This window comes from Hypanus sabinus, chromosome 8, assembly GCF_030144855.1.
Source record: "Hypanus sabinus isolate sHypSab1 chromosome 8, sHypSab1.hap1, whole genome shotgun sequence".
NCBI classification, from domain to species: domain Eukaryota; kingdom Metazoa; phylum Chordata; class Chondrichthyes; order Myliobatiformes; family Dasyatidae; genus Hypanus; species Hypanus sabinus.
The window spans coordinates 157,977,310-157,996,223 of NC_082713.1; the positions used below are offsets into that span (position 1 = coordinate 157,977,310).

The 18,914-nt window shown below is 35.6% G+C and overlaps 1 protein-coding gene across 1 annotated transcript in view; it reads left to right on the top strand.

Annotated features, from left to right (window-relative positions):
- The window catches only part of mdm1 (Mdm1 nuclear protein), a 30,756-nt gene extending 13,792 nt beyond the window's left edge, over window positions 1-16,964 (top strand). The window contains exons 6-15 of the mRNA XM_059978342.1: window positions 1,795-1,904; window positions 2,009-2,075; window positions 2,426-2,464; window positions 3,515-3,690; window positions 4,075-4,350; window positions 4,888-5,051; window positions 5,785-5,909; window positions 6,787-7,033; window positions 8,206-8,274; window positions 16,488-16,964. Coding sequence (XP_059834325.1) covers window positions 1,795-1,904; window positions 2,009-2,075; window positions 2,426-2,464; window positions 3,515-3,690; window positions 4,075-4,350; window positions 4,888-5,051; window positions 5,785-5,909; window positions 6,787-7,033; window positions 8,206-8,274; window positions 16,488-16,603 — 1,389 coding nt within the window. The 3' untranslated portion in view covers window positions 16,604-16,964. The remainder of the gene's footprint in view (window positions 1-1,794; window positions 1,905-2,008; window positions 2,076-2,425; window positions 2,465-3,514; window positions 3,691-4,074; window positions 4,351-4,887; window positions 5,052-5,784; window positions 5,910-6,786; window positions 7,034-8,205; window positions 8,275-16,487) is intronic.
- Window positions 16,965-18,914: the final 1,950 nt, after the last annotated feature.

Genomic DNA, 18,914 nt, shown 5'->3' on the forward strand with positions numbered 1-18,914 from the left:
ATTTCTGTTTTTGCACTAATTTTAATTTAACTATTTAATATACACATATACTTACTGTAATTCTGTTTTGCTCTTTATTTATCATGTTTTTTTATTCTACTGCTGCTACAAAGTTAACAAATTGCATCACCTATGCTGGTGATATTAAGCTTAATTCTGATTCTGAAATTATTTGTAATCTACTGAAAATCTCTTAGTGTTTATTTTTTTTCACTTTTATGCTTTTGCTGCCCTTCTCCAGCTAGACACATTGACAGGGAATGTGTTCTGTAATTGATGTGCAGGCGCATTTTATTGACAACAGGATAGATTAGAAATGAAAACTGACAATGCTGGAAACACTCAGCAGGTTAGACAGCTTCTGTGGAGAGAGAAGCAGAGCTATTTTTCAAGAGAAAGGACCCTTCCTTTTTAAAAAAAAATCATTTGCAGAAAAACGGAGTCAATGTTTCAGGTTGCTGACTGTTTATCTAAACCAGATCAGGTGGATTAATTCAAAATAGATAACACAAATAAATGCATTCCTTGGTACAGTATGTTAAACATACAAAGATGTGAATTGGGGCAGGACTGGAACCTTTGAACCTACTCCACCAATCAGTTTGATCATGATGATTGGAGTGCAATCCCAAATACAGCTTCCTGTCCACCTTACATAGCCTGCATATCAGATATCTTTCTCCCTCTGGCTTAGATAGTCAAAGATTCTGTTTCCACTGCAAGGGAGAATTCCAAAGACACGTGACTTTTATGTCTGTTTTGAATAGGTGACAAGAGAAGCAATCCACATAATTGTATACTCTCCAATGAGAGGAAGCATTCTTTCCACATTCATCCTGTTAATTCTGTTCAGGCTATTGCCTCTTTTAACCTTCTGTGTTTCAGCAGAAAAAGACTTAACCTGTCAAGCATTTTCTCATAAGACAACGTGTTATCCTAGGCATGTGTCTAACAAACATTCTTTGAAGTGCGAATGCAACAACATCCATTTTTAAAAGCCAAAAACTGTGAACAGTGTGGCCTTAACAAAATTCTATAAAAAGCATAACCTCCATTTAACATTCATTTTTCCTAGTAACAGGCAATAATTTTCTGCTGATTTGCTAATTATTTGCTGTTCCTTTATATAAGTTTTTTTTAAAATCAAGAACTATGCTATCAGTAATGTGCAACCAATATGATTTAACACACTGGTATCTATTCATGAAAAGAATATCAACTATTGAATGGGTTTGAACTGTATAATTAATGGGTCAGATATTTCTGACTTGGGCCAACTAAGTACTGTCATCAGCCCAAGATTGAACTTGTTTGATTTGGATATGAAAGACCCTTTATACTGACCTGAGTGTCCCAGCCTCTGAGTGGTGTCGGAGTCTCAAACAGCGCAGTTGAGAGTCTTATCCTGATGCCCCTTGAAAACCTTGGTACTTGTATAGCCTGTCACCCCCTTAACCCAGCGAAGGATTAAGCCTGGGACTTCTGTTTTTAAATATAAAAGGATATCCTGGAAGTTATGACACTTGCCAAAATGCAGACCGATATTCTTTTCCTTGTTTATTCTTCAAACACAAACTCCTCGCCCACTGGAATTCTGTTTTCATGGCTTCCTGTTCTCTCCCCACAAAATAATACTTTGTATGAAAATAAAGGTGAGTATTGTATATAAGAAAGGCATGGAAGTTTATTTTCTACATTGTTGCCTAAAAAGAAAATGAGTAAATTATTTGTTGCCTGCATCTGATTGAGTTTTCATGTATTTAGAATAATAAATTGAGATCTTTGCTTCCTAAGTTAACAGGGTCAACCTCTAGAGAACAGAATCAAGAAACAGAGATGCAAGGCAAACAGTGTCAAAACGAACAGAAATCACAAAAACCTGCTTACTCATACAAAGGACTTAGGTACATAATATTTATATTTATAACACTATGTGCAATTGTTAAAAATGATTTATCACATTCGTTGATGAAAGATATAATTAACTCTATTTTGGTGCCTTTTCCAGAAAGGTTAAGTCTGAATATAAGACTAATTTTCGGTCTCCTGTCCAGTATGAATATAGATCTAATGAGGTAGGTAAATAGTTACATAGAGTACTTATTGCATAAATGTCAGTGCATTCTTATAATGCTAGTATGTGCAATTCCTTGTTTTTTTATAAAGTCATTTCTTTATGAGTAGCTTAACTTTTGCACCTAAATACATTATTGGTGGTAATTCTTAATTATGTTATCTTGTGAATATTTGAAAGAATTTAAATGTACTTTTAAAGTTTTAGGTGTTCTGACTTAACCATTATTGAAAGCTTTAATCACTATATCCTGTGAATTCTAGTTATTTCATCTCTTTTAATTTTTAATGTATATTCTTCATTGAATTTCCAAAAGTTAAGTTATACTAAGTCCTACTATTCTTTACACAGGGAACTAATACTAACCTAATTTCCCCTTGGTATGCAGAGGTAAGTTTTTTGATTACATTTAAATGATTTAGTTTTAGTTTATATGAATATACAGTATAATTAGCAGGAACATTAAAATATGCTAGAAGCTTTGTGCTAAATTAATAACAAGTGTATTTTTTTGTGGATAAAGGGACAATTATATGAAAACAATCCGTTCTGATTTGAGTAAGTTTTCAACTACACTGTAATGAGCACAATCCAAGCATACCAAGGTTACATTGGATAAAATATGAAAAATTTTATTAGGAGTTTTAGATTTGGTAAGTCACCAAAGGCACTTGCAAGTTTGTACAGATGTACCATGGAGAGCAATCTAACTCTCTGCATTTCTGTCTGGTATGGGGAGGTCATTGCACAGTATTGAAATAAATTATAGAAAGTTGTAGACTCAGTCAGCTCTATCATAGGCACTAGCCTCCTCAGCATCCAGGATATCTTCGAAGAGTGATGGCTCAAAAAGGCGGCATACATCTTTAAGGACCCCCATCACCTAGGACATGCTGTCTTCCAATTGAGTGGAATGGACAGTCGGTGATGGTGGTGGAGGTGGATACGATTGGATCTTTCAAGAGACTCCTGAATAGGTACATGGAGCTTAGAAAAATAGAGGACTATGGGTAATCCTAGGTAATTTCTAAAGTAAGTATATGTTCGGCACAACATTGTGGGCCAAAGGACTTGTATTGTGCTGTAATTTTTTTATGTTTGCGATGTTTCTATGCTACTATTGGCGAGGAGTTACAGGAGCCTGAGGACACACCCTCAGTGATTCAGGAATAACTTCTCCCCCTCTGCTGTCCAACTTCTGAATGGACATTGAACCCATGAACACTCCCTCACTGCTTTTATTTCTCTTTTTGCACTACTTACCTTTAAAAATATATATTTACTGTTTATTTAACAGTTTTAATAAACTGTTATTTACAGTTTATTATGTAGTGCAATGTGCTGTTGCTGCATAACAACAAATTTTATGACATATGCTAATGATATTGTACCTGATTTCTGCCTCTAATATTAAAAATCTCCTCTGATCTGATGTGACAGGTGAAGGAGCTTAGAGAGAAAGCTGAAGCATATAAGAGGAGAGCACTTGGTACTCACTTCTCCCGGGATCACCTCACCCAAATTCTTTCTGAACAAAATAAGCTGTGGGATGTGTCCTCAACATCGGATACTGAAGAATCCGTCAGTGACTGTATCAAAGCTCTGGACCTTGCAAGGTATAGATTAGTGAGACAAATGATCCACATTGAGTTCGTTAAGAGAAATATTGAAATTTATATCAACCAAATAAAAAGCATGCTTTCAGAGTTTGTGTTTAATCTATATTTTTTGTCAACAGTTTATTAGTATCTTGTATTTTATTATGTACCAAAATGCTTTCATTGGCAACACTACAAATGTCTTGTTGCATAACTGTCAAAATCCTTTAAAATATTAATGTTTTATATTTTATATATATGAATTTTGTGGCTTTCTTTAATGAAATATATGCCATGAGTGACATGTAAATGTTATATATTCAAGACCCACAAATCATTTCATAATACTGATAATGTGTAGAGAATATTCCCTAGCAGTGAAATATTTATTTATATTTATAGGGCCAGAGAAACACCCAACATTTCCAGCATTCAAAAAAATCATTGCTCTACAGAACAAAGTGCTATAGTATCACCAAGGGCAACTAAAAACTACAATGAAACAATGCAGAATGGTACTTCAGATGTTCCTACTCTACCAGTCAGCAGAAAATTGGCATGGAGTGTTGAGGACGATAAGCCACATGAAGCAGAACTAAGAGAAGGTGACCAAGGCCAAAACTGTGAAAGTAAGGAGATGGTTGAGGGAAATGCAGAAGTGGAAGCAGTTGTGGAAAGGTAGATAGAAATTTCTATCAAATTGCAATGGAAGGGTGTGGGAGAGGGGCTGGAAAGTGAATGAGGAAAAAAAATAAATAATGTTTAATCCTTGGAATAAAAGTATAGCAAAATTAATTTAATGCAATCAAATTCACCTGATTTCTTTCAAATGTTTACAAATTTATATAAAACTTCCATGTAAGTGATCTTTATTTTTGTAATCATATAATAGTTATTTGAACAAATGAAAAGCTGTGTGCAGAAATTTGACTGAAGATCTCAAAATTTAAAGTTGTCCTTAATCCAGTTTTTCAAAATTATGTGTAGTTGACAACTATGAATTTTGAGCAGAGTTTTTGATATCATTAATTGTGTGGTCTATATTATATTGGCATTGTGTTTTTTTAAAGCTTTTCTTCCGTAGTTATTAATTATACAATTTGGGAGAGCTGATTGTCGAAACCTTTTCATGCACAAGTTTTTTTCTCATTAATCTAAAAACTAATTGTTAGAAGAACTGTACAAAATTCAATGTTAACTTCATTAAATTTCTAGAGAAACAGCCCCTGTAAATGGACAGGATGTGGTAACTGGAAATTCAGACTCAAATGGACAGTCTGAATTTGGATCTGATGCAGGTGGGCGACTGCCTACTCCAAAGCTGAAGGCAACTGGTGGAGTCCATCGAACTCATCATGATCTGACCACACCAGCCATTGGTACAGTCATTTATTGATGTAGTGAAAATGTCATTTTTAAACAATCTTTATTAAATAGCAATGCATTTAATTATATGTTCAAAAGTTGTGAAAATCTGTATGTGTAATAAAATGACTGGCTAGCATGATACTAAATTTAAAAATAATTTTGTACACTACTTTAAAGTGTTTCATTCTGAAGCTTGTTTTAATTTGCTTTGCTGTGGATCATATTTTGCTTATGAGCAAAATTTAGTTGGTATTCCTTGCACCATGTTCAACCTTCTTTCTAAACCAGCATATTATGACAAGTAAATATATTTATACTGGTTGGGACTGTCAGCATAAATTTAACCAAATCGCTCATTTATGGAGAATCAGGGGAAGTTAAAATAAATTGCAGAAAATGGTCCAAATATATGGGAATGTGGAAAAGTGACAGAAGTATTCTGAAGTTCTTCAAATTTCTTCACAGGAACATTGATGAGAATTTGGACATAATAAGGTCATAAGGTCAGGCTAGGAGTTCTAGGAGTTGGTTCAGTGTGTCCTAGAATTTTAGATGATCATATAAGGTCTTATGGAAGATATAATTTCTAAAATCATAAATATTTGTTGCATTGAAGGTTTTAGGGAAGGAAGGAAGTAGAGGAGGTTGGTGAAAATAGAGAAAAATAACTAAATATAACCTACAAAACTCAGATAACTACATGCAGCTAATTAATTCTTCATTTTAATGATTTTAATCTACCAGGAGGTGCTGTTTTGGTTGCTCCTCGCCAAGTCAGATCACCATCACCCCATCGTAGGAAAAGTCAGCCTCCATTGGGAAAATCATATTCACATTATCATATTTCAGAAGCATCAGGCATGAAAAAGGTACAGAATTTCTATGTGAGGGATTTGAGAGACTGTGAATCTTTTGGCTTGTTAGTCTACCAAAATTTCTGGATCTAGACACTTCTGAGCAAAGTAATTAAAGACATGTGGTGCACTAAGAAACTGGCATTGTAGTGCTACTTGTTTCCTTCCCTTTTGGAGAATGGAAGATCATAATTTATAAATATCTAAGGTATTTATACCATTTTATACTTAATGTAAACTGCAGTCTTGTGTGAACTATGATGAGAAATTTGTATGGGCATTACACTTCTTAAAATTCCACTTATATTATGCTATATTAAGAGTGTCATTTAAAATTTGGTGAAAGCAAAATGAAATTTTGATTAATAGGAAGTACCATCTGATATATATGAAGTAATTGATATTCTAATTAAAAGAGGCCCAAGTTAAGAATTAAATAACATTTGGGAAATATACTAATATGCATATCTATACATTTGCTTTAAGTTGGGTGGAAGTTGCTATCTGTTGTGATTTATTCCAGGGGCTATTTTTTGAAAATATGATGAATTCACAATGCTCACTAATGTGTTTGTAGATAAATAGTTTTCTTTAACATCATACCTGGTGTTTTCCAGCAAGAGTTACTTGATTACAATCATAATTGGGAACTCCAGAAGATTTCCTCTTTTTCCTATTTATCCATCTTCAGCTCTTTCTTGAGCTGAACTTGGATAACAATAGACTTGAGTTTAATCCTGTAATTTTCAGGTCTATGGACCCTGCCATTATGACGTTGTTACATGTCCAATGAGTCATTGAGGAACGCAGTGCAACCTTTGTTTTTGTAGTAAAACCTTTATAGAAGATTTTAATAAGACTTAACTATAAATGATCTTTCTTTACTACTTAGACTGAATTGCTAAGACATTCTCCAGCAGCTGGTGTTTTGACGCGTGATCCTATCCCTTTGAGGGAAGAATGCATGCCTGCAGATTACAGTACTCCATCCTATGCAAAGATCTTGCCTTCTGTTCAAGCATCATTAAAGTCTCATCCTCCTTTTGATCAAATGTCTGCTTCAATTACTCCTTCGCTCTCTAGGACCTTCCCTTATCGGATACAAGGAACGCTTAGACATCCAGAGTTCCAGCATAACGGTAACTTGTTAAACTCATTATTAAGGACGGTATAAAGAGACAGCTGAAACAGGCAAATGCAGAGATTCATTGCCAAAAGAGGAAAGGCAATATACAGAAGCTGCAAATAGCATGTACTTAGGTTTCCAAAAAAAATCTAGGGAGGGAGCCACTACAAAGGTTAATGGGGAAAATGAAAACCCATGGTGTAGGAGGTAACATGTTGTAACATTGACTAACAAGAAATAGGAAATAAGCGTAAATGGACTCTTTTTTCACTTGACAAGATATAATGAATGCTGTTCCACAGGGATGGATAATGGGAGCTAATCTTTCACAATTTGTGTAAATGACTTGGATGGATGCACTGATGGTATGATTTTGTGCTTCCCCGGAATTTTTAGTTTGTTAGAACAATACTTCATGGGTAGCAGTTCAATTATTCATGCCCCTTAATGTTCAATTATTGAAACATTGTTCAGTTCTGTTGTGGCAGTGAAATTCAGTCCTTCTGTAAACGTGATGTGTTAGTCAAAAGTCAAGGTCAAGTTTATTGTCCTGTGTATAAGAGCATGTGGCACAGTTACAATAAATAACTTATTTTCAGCAACATACAGGCACTTAAAATCATATAAACAACATTCACAAGAAAGACATAAATAAAACACAACTTTTACAAAAATGAACACAATTACACCATAAAGTGCATTTTAGTGCAAAGTGATTTAAGTCATAGAGTTGCTAAACTTTAGTGAGCAGGGTTGTTTCAGTTGCTTCAGCAATTTAATGGTTCAAAGAAAGTAGCTGCTCTTGAACCTAGAGGTGTGGTACTTCAAGCTCCTGTGCCTCATGGCTGATAGTCGCTCTGAGAAGATAGTTGTGTCTTTGGTGAACAATGTGTCTGTCTTGAAGCATCACCTCCTGTACATACTACTGATGGAGATGGATGTGCATGTGCATGTGTTGGGTTTTGATGGTGTCCATGCTATGAATGGAATAATATTTCACTGTAAACACTACTCTCTTGTGAAGTTTCTAGCATTACAAGAGTAATATAATTGAAAATAATTCAAGTAAGTATAAATATGTCCTTTAAAATATGTAATTTTGTTGGGGTTAATGGATGTTTAAAAATCTGGAGAGAACTGTGTAGTGAGATTCAATATTAAGTTCCTACTTTAATTCAATTGAAGGTAATACTGGAGGACCAAGGACCAGCCTGCTGAAGTTACAAGCAACAGATCCAGATCCTGCAGATAATGGTACTTGTATAGTTTTTTTTTTCCAAATATAGTTCAAATCTGGTTTATTATATTGTTTGAGCTATATTTATTAAAGAATTTATACCTTGGTATAACAGAGCTTTTTTTGAGTTGATACTGAAGCATTTCAGTGACTCCTCACCATATTGACATAGGAAAGAAAAGCAAAGAGGTCTCGAATAGAGAATTTAGAGAGCTAGCCAGAAAGCTGAGAAGCAGGACCTCTAGGGTAGTAATTTCTGGATTGCTACCCGTGTCATGTGTCAGTGAGGATAGAAACAGAATAATTTGACTGATAAATGCTTGGCTGAGAAGCTGGTGTAGGAGGTAGGGCTTCAAGTTCTTGGATCATTGGAATCTCTACTGGGGGAGGAATGACCTGTTCAAAAGTGACGGGTTGCACCTGCTTCTGAGGGGGACCAATATTCTTGCAGGCAGTTTTGTTAGAGCTGTTAATTTGACAAGGTGGTGGGAACAGGAATGAAGGGACTCAGGATGGGAAGGATGGTAAAGAAGCAAAGATAGCATGGAGTCATACTGTCGGGAAGGGCAAGCAGATGATAGGACAAAATGAACATCCAACAGGGTGCGTATCAGTGCATTAGAGATGTAGAATCAAAAAGGGCAGCAAATACAGTAGTCAACATGGCATATCCCAAAGCACAGAGTTAAAGAAATAAGGGGGATGATCTTGTTGCACAATTACATATTGTTGGGTATGACGTTGTGGCCATCGTGAACTGTGGCTGAAGGATGGTAGTAGTTGGGAGCTGACTGTCCAAGGTTATACTTTGGACAAAGGGATAGGAAGGTAGGTAGAGGGGGTGGTATGGTTCTGCTGGTAAAGAATGGCATCAAGTCAGTAGAAAGATGTGATGTAGGATCGGAAGATGTTGAATCCTTGTGGGTTGAGTTAAGAAATTGCAAGGGTAAAAGGACCTTGATGGCAGTCATATACAGGACTCCCAACAGTAACTGGGATGTGGACCACACATTACAATGAAAAATAGTAAATGTGTGTCAAAAAGGACAATGTTATGATAGTCATGAGAGATTTTAACATGCAGGTCGATTGGGAAAATCAGGTTGGTAATTGATCTTAAGAGAGTGAATTTGTTGAATGCCTACAAGATGACTTTTTAGAGCCCTTTGTTGTTGAGCCTACTAGCGGATCAGCTATACTGGATTATGTGTTATGTAATGAACTGGAGGCGATTAGGGAGTTTAAGGTAAAAGAACCCTTAGGAACCAGTGATCACAATATTATTGCATTCAATTTGAAATTTGACAGGTAGAAAGTAAAGTCTGATGTAGCAGTATTTCAGTGGAGTATGGGAGATTACAGTGGTATGAGAGAGGAGTTGGCCAAAGTAAATTGGAAGGAGCTGCTGACAGGGATGCCAGCAGAGCAGCAATGGCGTGAGTTTCTGGGAAAAATGAGGAAGGTGCAGGATAGATGTATTCCAAAAATGAAGAAATATTCAAATGGCAAAATAGTACAACCATGGCTGACAATGGAAGTCAAAGCTAATGTAAAAGCAAAAGAGGATAGAGGATTGGGAAGTTTTTAAAAATCTACAGAGAGCAACTATGAGTGATTAGGAGGGAAAAGATGAAATATGAAAGTATGCTAGCAAATAATATCAAAGTGAATAGTAAAAGCTTTTTAAAGTACACAAAAAATTAAAGAGAAATGAGAGTGGATATAGGACCATTAGAAAATGAGGCTAGAGAAATAATAATGGGGGATGAAGGAGCTGGCAGATGAACTAAATGAGTATTTTGCAAGATACTAGCTGTATACCAGATGTTGAATGGTGTGAGGGAAGAGAAATGAATGCAGTTACTATTACAAGGGAAAGGATGCTAAAAAAACTGAAAGGTGCAAGGGTACATAAGTTACCTGAACCTGACGAACTGCACCCTAGTATTCTGAAAAAGGTAGCAGTAGAGATTGTGGGGGAATTAGTAATGATCTTTCAAAAATCACTGGACTCTAGCATTGTGCCAGAGGATTGGAAAATTGCAAATGTCACTCCACTCTTTAAGAGAGGCAGCAGAAAGGAAATTATAAATCAGTTGGAGTCAATTGTTAAGGATGAGGTTATGGAGTATTTGGTAACACAAGACTAGATAGGACAAAGTCAGCATGGTTTCCTTCAGGGAAAATCTTGCCTGATGAGCCTGTTGGAATTTTTTTGAAGAGATTACAAGTAGGATAGTTAAAGGGGATGCAGTGGATATTGTATATTTAGACTTTCAGAAGGCCTTTGACAAGGTTCTACACAGGCTTCTTTCCAAGTTTAGAGCCCATGGTATTACAGGAAAGTTATTGGCATGATTAGAGTATTGGCTGATTGGTAAGAGGCAGCGAGTGAGAAGAAAAGGATCCTTTTCTGTTTGGTTGCCAGTGACTAGTGGTGTTCCGCAGAGGTCAGAGTTGGGTCCGCTTCTTTTTATGTTGCATATCAATAGATGGCTTTGTCGCTAAGTTTGCAGACGATACGAAGATTGCTGGAGGAGCAGGTAGCGCTGAGGAAATGGGTAAGCTGCAGAAGGACTTGGGTAAGGTAAATGGGCAAGAAAGTGGCAAATGAAAACAATTTTGAAAAACGGAGAGAAAATCCAAAAATCAGAGGTGCAAAGCGACTTGGGTTAACTGGCAGGTTGAGTTGGTGGTGAGGAAGGCAAATGCAATGTTAGAATTAATTTCCGGAACAGGGATATAATCTGAGGCTTTATAAGGCAGAAGTGAGACCTCAGCTTGAGTATTGTGAACAGTTTTGGGCTCATTTAAGAAAAGATGTGCTGGTACTGGAGAGTGTTAAGAGGAGGTTCACAAGGATGATTCTGGGAATGAAAGGGTTATCATACAAGGAAAGTTTGATGGCTCTGCGTCTGTACTCACTGGAATATAGATGGATGAGGGATGATCTCATTGAAATCTTTTGAATGTTGAAAGGCCTAGACAGAGTAGATGTGGAAAGCATGTTTCCCATGGTGGGTGTGTCTAGGACAAGAGGGCAAAGCCTCATGATAGAGGAGCAACCATTTCAAACAGAGATGTGGAGAAATTTCTTTAGCCAAAAGGTGGTGAATTTGTGGAGTTTGTTACCATAGGCAGCTGTGGAGGCCAGGTCATTGGTGTATTTACAGTAGAGGTTGATAGGTTTCATGATTAGACATGGCATCAAAGGTTACAGGGAGAAGGCCAAGGAGTGGGGCTGAGGAGGGGCAAAAAGATCAACCATACGTGAATGACAGAGCAGACTCAATGGGCCAAATGGCTTAATTTTGCTCCTATGTCTTATGGTTTTATGGTCTTGCATTCTAACAGCCACTGGAAGAAACGGAATGAATAATTAAAAAAATCCAGCTCTAGGAAAAAGAAAGAAATATGAGTTTATTCAATAAAGAGAAGCTTCAAATATAATTTAGAATTTTGGAATGAAGAATAAAGCTCACATGCTAGTAGATATTTAAATAATGAGATTTTTTTCTAAGGCAGTCTTATTTTGATGCATGGTTGTCTTGACTTGATATCTGAAAATGCCTAAGCTAATAAATTACAATACAAGCATTTTATAGGTGTTTTACATGTAGTAATTGAATAACAGCCCATATGGAATTTAGATAACTCTCCATCTTAATGTGTTCCAGTTATTATCATGTCTTATCTTGATTGTAATATATTAATTGGTAGAATTAAGAAAGAAATAGATAGGCAAGGAAAAGATGTGAACAGCCAGGATCAAATCTGCTGATATGTAAGAAATAGTTAAATTGTTAATTGCATTTTAGGTAGCGAACATAAGTATATTTTATTATATTTAAATGCGGTCTTGTTTAGATTGAGTTTAGGATATTCATACAGTGTTTCAATTCATTTGTTCAAATTATCATAATTATTCACTGTTTGTGCAAATGTAGATACCCTCTGCATAATCTGTTAAAATTTAATTCCACTATCTTATGAAGGTTGATAAGGTTAATTGAGGTCTTGACGGTTATTATTCTGAAAACTATCTTATCCAAAGATCATTTAGGGTGCATTTCATCTCATAATGAGGAAGAGCAATCCAGTGAGTAAGATCTAAATGTTAACTTGGAATAAATCTATGTAGTATGTTGGTTTATTCTCATGTTTTAACTTCATTTCTCCCTGCTCTTTTTTTTTTTGCAGTGTACTTTTATTGGCAATAATTGTGAGTTAAACCAGTGGATTGGTCTTGGCATAACTTAATAACAGGAGATGAAAAATTTGCTGCCAGGGTTCTATTTGTTCAGTAGAACAAGACAAAATGTTGATAGACAATCCACTCAAAATAAATATAAAACATCATATGAATTATTTAAATGATGATACGGTTAACATCCCATGGTCTTGGAGCACAGATTTAGAATTAAAATATTTATCTATTTCTAGTCATTTCTTCTGTATTTAGGGTTAGGGTTATAAGCAAGGTCTTGCATAGAGTTAATTGCATAGAGATCCATGTCAAATTGTTTTATACTCATGATAAAGCCTAATTTTTCACTCTCTTTTGAGACACTTGCATCTAATTGAAAGTGCTCTGGATGGTTATAAATTACAGCAGCTTTTAAAAGCAAATGATCTTTATTCCAAAATTATTATATACCATTTTGTTCAGAGTGATGAAGCTTGTTCAGTTAATAAAATAACAAGTGAATTTTCAAGCAACACACACAAAATACAAAGTGAATTTTCAATTACAGTTCACACTTTTTTTCAAATACAAATTTAATGAATTTAAGAAATAGCATTAGGCGCTATAAATAAGATAATTATTGGATTCATTTACAAATCACGTTATGTAACTTATGTATCTGATAGTGAAATAAGTTGTAAAGAGATGAAATCCTCTGAAGAAATTCCAAAGTATAGTGCTGATGGACAGATTGCAGTATGGATTATATCCAATTTACAGAACAGAAGTCAGCCAATCAGACCAATTCGTCAAACCCAGCCTGTGATCCATGGGAATCACCACCCACCCTTGTCCTTCAACTAATTTTTTTCAGCATAACCTAACCTGGTTGAAGGTTCTTATGTTCTGAATATAATCTCTTGTCAGACAGGTTAAATCAGTTAAATGCAATAACAATGAGATGTAAAGTGTCATTGATAATCAACATGAATTTCAAAATGGAAGTTCTTGTTTGACCAAATTTATTGATTATCATTTTGAAAAGATGAAAGAAGGAAGTAGTATTACCAAAGGTTTAAGTGATATAGGTTTTCAAATGCCCTTTAGTAAAATATGCCATGATAGACTAATACATGAAGTCAGAGAATATGGAGTTGGAGGACAACCAGCAGACTACAAAGCAACAAACGCTGGAGGAACTCGGCAGACCAGGCAGCATCTATGGAAAAGAGTCTACAGTTGACGATTCAGGCGGAGAACCTTCATCAAGTACCATAACCCCCGAAAGGTCTCAACCTGAAATGTTGAATGTTTACTCATTTCCATAGATGCTGCCTGACCTTCTGAGTTCCACCAGCATTTTGTGTGTGTTGCTTTGGATTTCCAATATCTGTAGGTTTGCAAGTGAACAAGCTGTTTTCAGGACCGAAAGTAGAGAGAATGACTAAAGTGTAGTTTGCAGTGGAACAAGTAGTGTTCCACAATGATCAGTGTTGAGATCACTGCTATTCATAATTTACAGTGATAGTTTAGGATAAAATCAAAGACATGAGTGGGATAGAGGAACAAAGTACATAACCACTAAAAGCTGCACCATGTGTGAGCAATAACTTGAATTAGGTTTCATTTTTAGAGAGAATTGGAAAGTGAGGAAATTACGCCAAACCTTATGAAACCTCAAACTGTTCTGATGAACAATCTTTAACCTGAAATGTCTGTTTCTCTTTCCACAGATGGTTCGTGGCTGGTTTAATACTTCCAAACCTCTAAATTTATATTGAATTAGCAGTGTATTTTAAATTTTCATTCCATTTTGGACCTTGATTAGTTCAAACTTAGAACATTGCATGCAATTCTAGGTCTGGTCACCACATTATATAAAACATAAAAACACTGGAGAAGGTGCAGAGAATGTTCACAAGGATGAAGTCAGGAATGTTAAGGTATACAGAATGAAAAGCACTGACCAAACTGGATATCTTTTGGTGAAAGAAAGAATTCTTTTAAATTAGTTAGTATATTGATAGATGCATTTAAGAGGAGGTTGGATATCCTTATGAATGATAATAGAGATGTTCACGGCTGGAATTTGATAAAGATTGATAGGGAGAGTGTAAAGTCTTCACTCAAGAGTTATGAACCTTTCCAAATCTTAAACCAGATGGCTCTGGAAGCTCAGTTGAGAGATTGACAGATTTCATGGCATTAAGGAAATCAAGAGAAATGGGAATAGTGCTGGAAAATTACTGTATTGAATTAAAGTGAAAACATTGTTTTGCATGCCATCCACGTGGATCATTTCATCATTCAACGCATTAAGAGAGTACAAGGTAAAACAATAAGAGGGTGCAGAATGAAGTACTGCAGCTACAGAGAAGTTGCTGAGCAGGTGGACAGGTGCAAGGTTATAATGAGGTAGATTGTGAGTCTATCATCATACTAGCAACCCATTTAACTGTCTTATAACGGTGCACTAGGAGCTGTCCTTTGTAGTAATGTGCTTTCTAGATTTTATATACAGTCGGCCCTCCTTATCCGTGGGTTCCGCATGCGTGGATTCAACCGACCATGGATCAGGAAAACCCGGAAGTTCTCTCTCTAGCACTCGTTGTTTGAGCACGTACAGACTACTTTTTCTTGTCATTTTTCCCTAAACAATGCAGTCTAACAACTATTTACATAGCATTTACATTGTATTAGGTATTATAAATAATCTAGAAATGATTTAAAAGTACAGGCAGTTCCCAGGTTATGAACGAGTTCTGTTCCTGAGTCCATCTTTAAGTTGGATTTGAAGTCAGAACAGGTACATCTGGTATTATGTAGCCTCAGTTAGTAAAACATTTGCCTTAGTATATAGTATATATTTTACCTTTCTGCATATAAAACATTTAAGAAACATATATATTTCAATAATTAAACCACTGCGCTACTTAGTAATAATTGTAGCTTTCATTGGGGCAGGGCCTTTAAAATGCTCCATTAAAATTGTTCCGATCATTGACTAATGCCTAACGCTTTTCCAATGACCGATGGCGTTTTACCTCTTTCCGATTGCTTTATTATTTCCACTTTATTTTCAATCGTGATTATTTTCATGAACAGAAACACTGCAGATTCAGAGCTGTGCTGGGTCCTAAAGACCATCGCATTGAGACAGGTTAAATAAGGGACTTGAGCATCCGCGTTTTTTGGTATTCGGGGGGGGGGGGTCCCAGAACTAATCCCCCACGGATAAGGAGGGCCGACTGTATTCTGTCCAGTGGTAGGGGAAAGAACAAACAATGACTAGTAGGGATTTTAATTATGCTGACTGCTTTACTGTGATGGTGAGGAGTGTAGTCAGAGTCCATGGCAGGGAGGCTAGTTTTTGTGACATAGTGAGCTGTGTCTCGGGCAGAGCAGTTTCCATATCAAGCCATGAAGCATCCAGACAGGTGGATTCGATGGTGCATCGATAAAAGTTAGTGAAAGTCAAATGGGCCATGCCAAATTACCTTTCTTCTTAACTGTCAGGACTGAGTTGCCTGTAATCAACACCAGGGGTTCTGCAGCTGCTAGAAATACAGAGCAACGCACACACAAAATGCTGAAGGAACTCAGCAGGTTAGGCAGTATCTATGGAAATGAATAAACAATTCATGTTTCGGGGTGCAATCCTTCAGAACTGCCTAGTAAAAACTGAAGGAATTTCTTGATTCCCACCAATACACAGCTTTTACTAGGCAATTCCAAAATGTGTTGACCCAAAACCTCATCTATTTATTGACTTACATGTATGCTGCTTAACATGCAGACTTCCTCCAGCATTTTGTGTGTATTGCTCTGAATTGCCTATATCTATTTTTTATCCAACATAGTTCTGAATTGTATTTATTTCTACATAATATAACATTATTTACATCAACGTAGTATTATTAAAACTAGGATTGTGGCCTTTTGTCCAAAGATCGGTCATTCATGAGCTTGTGATAATGAAGGTGTTCTAAAGCTCAGACAAAATTATTAAAATGTGATTCTAGCCTGGTTCATTCTCTCTTTCAGAGGATGATCGAATGTCACAAATATCTGCACGGTCTGCAGCGTCTAGTTCACTCGCCTCTCAAGTCCTTGAGCGTGCTCAGAAAAGGAGAGACAATTTCTGGGGCAAGAGCCTATGAACTTTTAGATAGTGGTTCTTATCAAGAAGGATGTGTGGGTTTTGGTAAGGTGTAAGAATTTTTTAGTCTGAAAACTATATCCTGTTCAGATTTGAATTGTAATTTTTACATTATGCATGATAAATCTTGCACTTCACTCTCACTTTGTTATTTTTTAAAAAGCATTTTATTTATAATGTTCTGTATGTAGATGCTGAGGACTAAAGTTCAGATTTTGATGTTTGCTAAAATTTTACAATAAAAAGACACATTGAATTAATTTCAATTACATAGATACAGAAAACATTACGTTTTAATGTCTGTAAAAATGGAATGTACAGTGTAGTTTTAATAAATATTTTTTTAAAATATGAAAGATAAACTTGTGTAAATGTCAGTGATTATTATGTAAGGCTAATTCTTACCCCGATGTTACTATTATCACAATGATGCATTGTTTTAAACACTGATTTATTTACACGTATCATATGCACAGAGACCCAGCTTTCCCGACTTCATTGCTAACGTAAATGAGAAAGCAAATGTAGGCTTTTGTGCAGTAGTCGTGGTGCAGAGCAACCTATTGATTATGGTCGAATCCAGTGCAAAACATGGCGGCTACATTGTTTAAACTGTAGAAACATTTCAAAAACTTAATGTTTACCATTGCAAAGATTACACCACTGCAAAGATTGGCAACAACAGCTATTCCACTTTAAAATAATCACATCAGTTATTTAGAAGTTGCTAATAACTACTGTTTGTCTGCACACTCTTATCTTCCTTAACACAATCACAAGACACCAATATAGTCCATCTAGAGCAGTGGTTCCCAGACTTTTTGTGTTACCATCCCCTAGGTTCTCAGGCCACATCCTCAGTGCTCCTCTCTCCCTTTCTGGCCATTACATAAAAACTGTAAAGAATTTTAATTTACGATGCACAGTGAAAGAAAATAGGAACTGCAAATTCCAAGCAGTGATAATTAATTGCAAAAATTACATTGATTTAAAGCTACAAATACAATTATTTCTTTATTTAATTACAGTATATTTTTCATCAACATTATACAGTGTACATTAGTAGTCCAACTATTTACTATTCATTGCTTTTTGACCTTTCGATGAAATGGATGGAGTTGGTGCAGTGATATCAGCTTCTCCACATTAGGCTGAATGTCATCCCCACACTCAGTAATTTGCAGTTTCTTCCACACAATCCAATATTATTTTTACTAGGTGATATTGAAGGGATAAAATCAAAATCCAAATTGAATAAATATCAGAAAGAATTCATAAAAATTGCATTGGCAGTAGCCAAAAAGGCTATTGCAGTTACTTAGAAATTGGATTCATACTTAAGTATAGATTATTGGAAGAATGAAATTTTTAGCTGCATTCCACTTGAAAAAATTACTTATAATTTAAGAGATAAATATGAAATATTTCTGAAAATTTGGCGCCCTTATTTACAAAAACTAGGATTAAATATATAGGTGCTCCGAAGATAAAATTATTGGTTATCTGGGGAAAGAAATATGCATATTAAAGCTATTATGAACTCCATGGAGCATGTGGGGATCTTCCGATATCCAGGCATTCTTTCTTTCTTTTTTCTTTTTTTTTCTGTAGGGACATGTTGGGGGGAGGGGGGAAGGGTTGATAATTTTCTTTTTTCTTTCTGTAACCAATTTGAAAATTCAATTAAAAAAAAAATTAAAAAAATTTGCAGTCTGTTTTGCTGCTTTGAAAGAAGTTAGGTGACTGCACAGAAACGATGCTCCATTAAATATGATGTTTGAAAGGTAATAAAGAACATCTTGACCCTTTTGCACAGTGCGGGATAGCATTTAGAAATTTCTTTCTGCAACCAAAAAGTCTTACATAATTTTTTTTTTGAACCTCAGCTTTAGCCCTAAGTCATTTTGTAGCAATGTCAGTTCTAACTTCATCCTTTATGTTAATTCCTCATTACAAGTGTTCAGGAATGGATTTATCACCCATTCTGAAATTTGGACCAAGAGAAGGTCCTGAAATCTCTCCAACACATCTTTCACTCATGTGGTCACAGTATACTTGAAGATCATGATCTATTCATTCTCTTCCAACTCAGAGAGGCTTGGAAATTGGAAAAGGCTACAGCAGCTAATGTTGAACTTAAATAGGATTAAATTGGACAGAACTGTGCAGCAAAATGATTTGATTTTGATAAGGTTCACATAATTTCCTTGCAATTGAAGATTAATTTCATAAAACTTTGTGAATAATTCTGACAAATCAGCGATGTCAAGAATAATATTCTTGAAGTGATTACTGAATGAAGCATTCGAGTC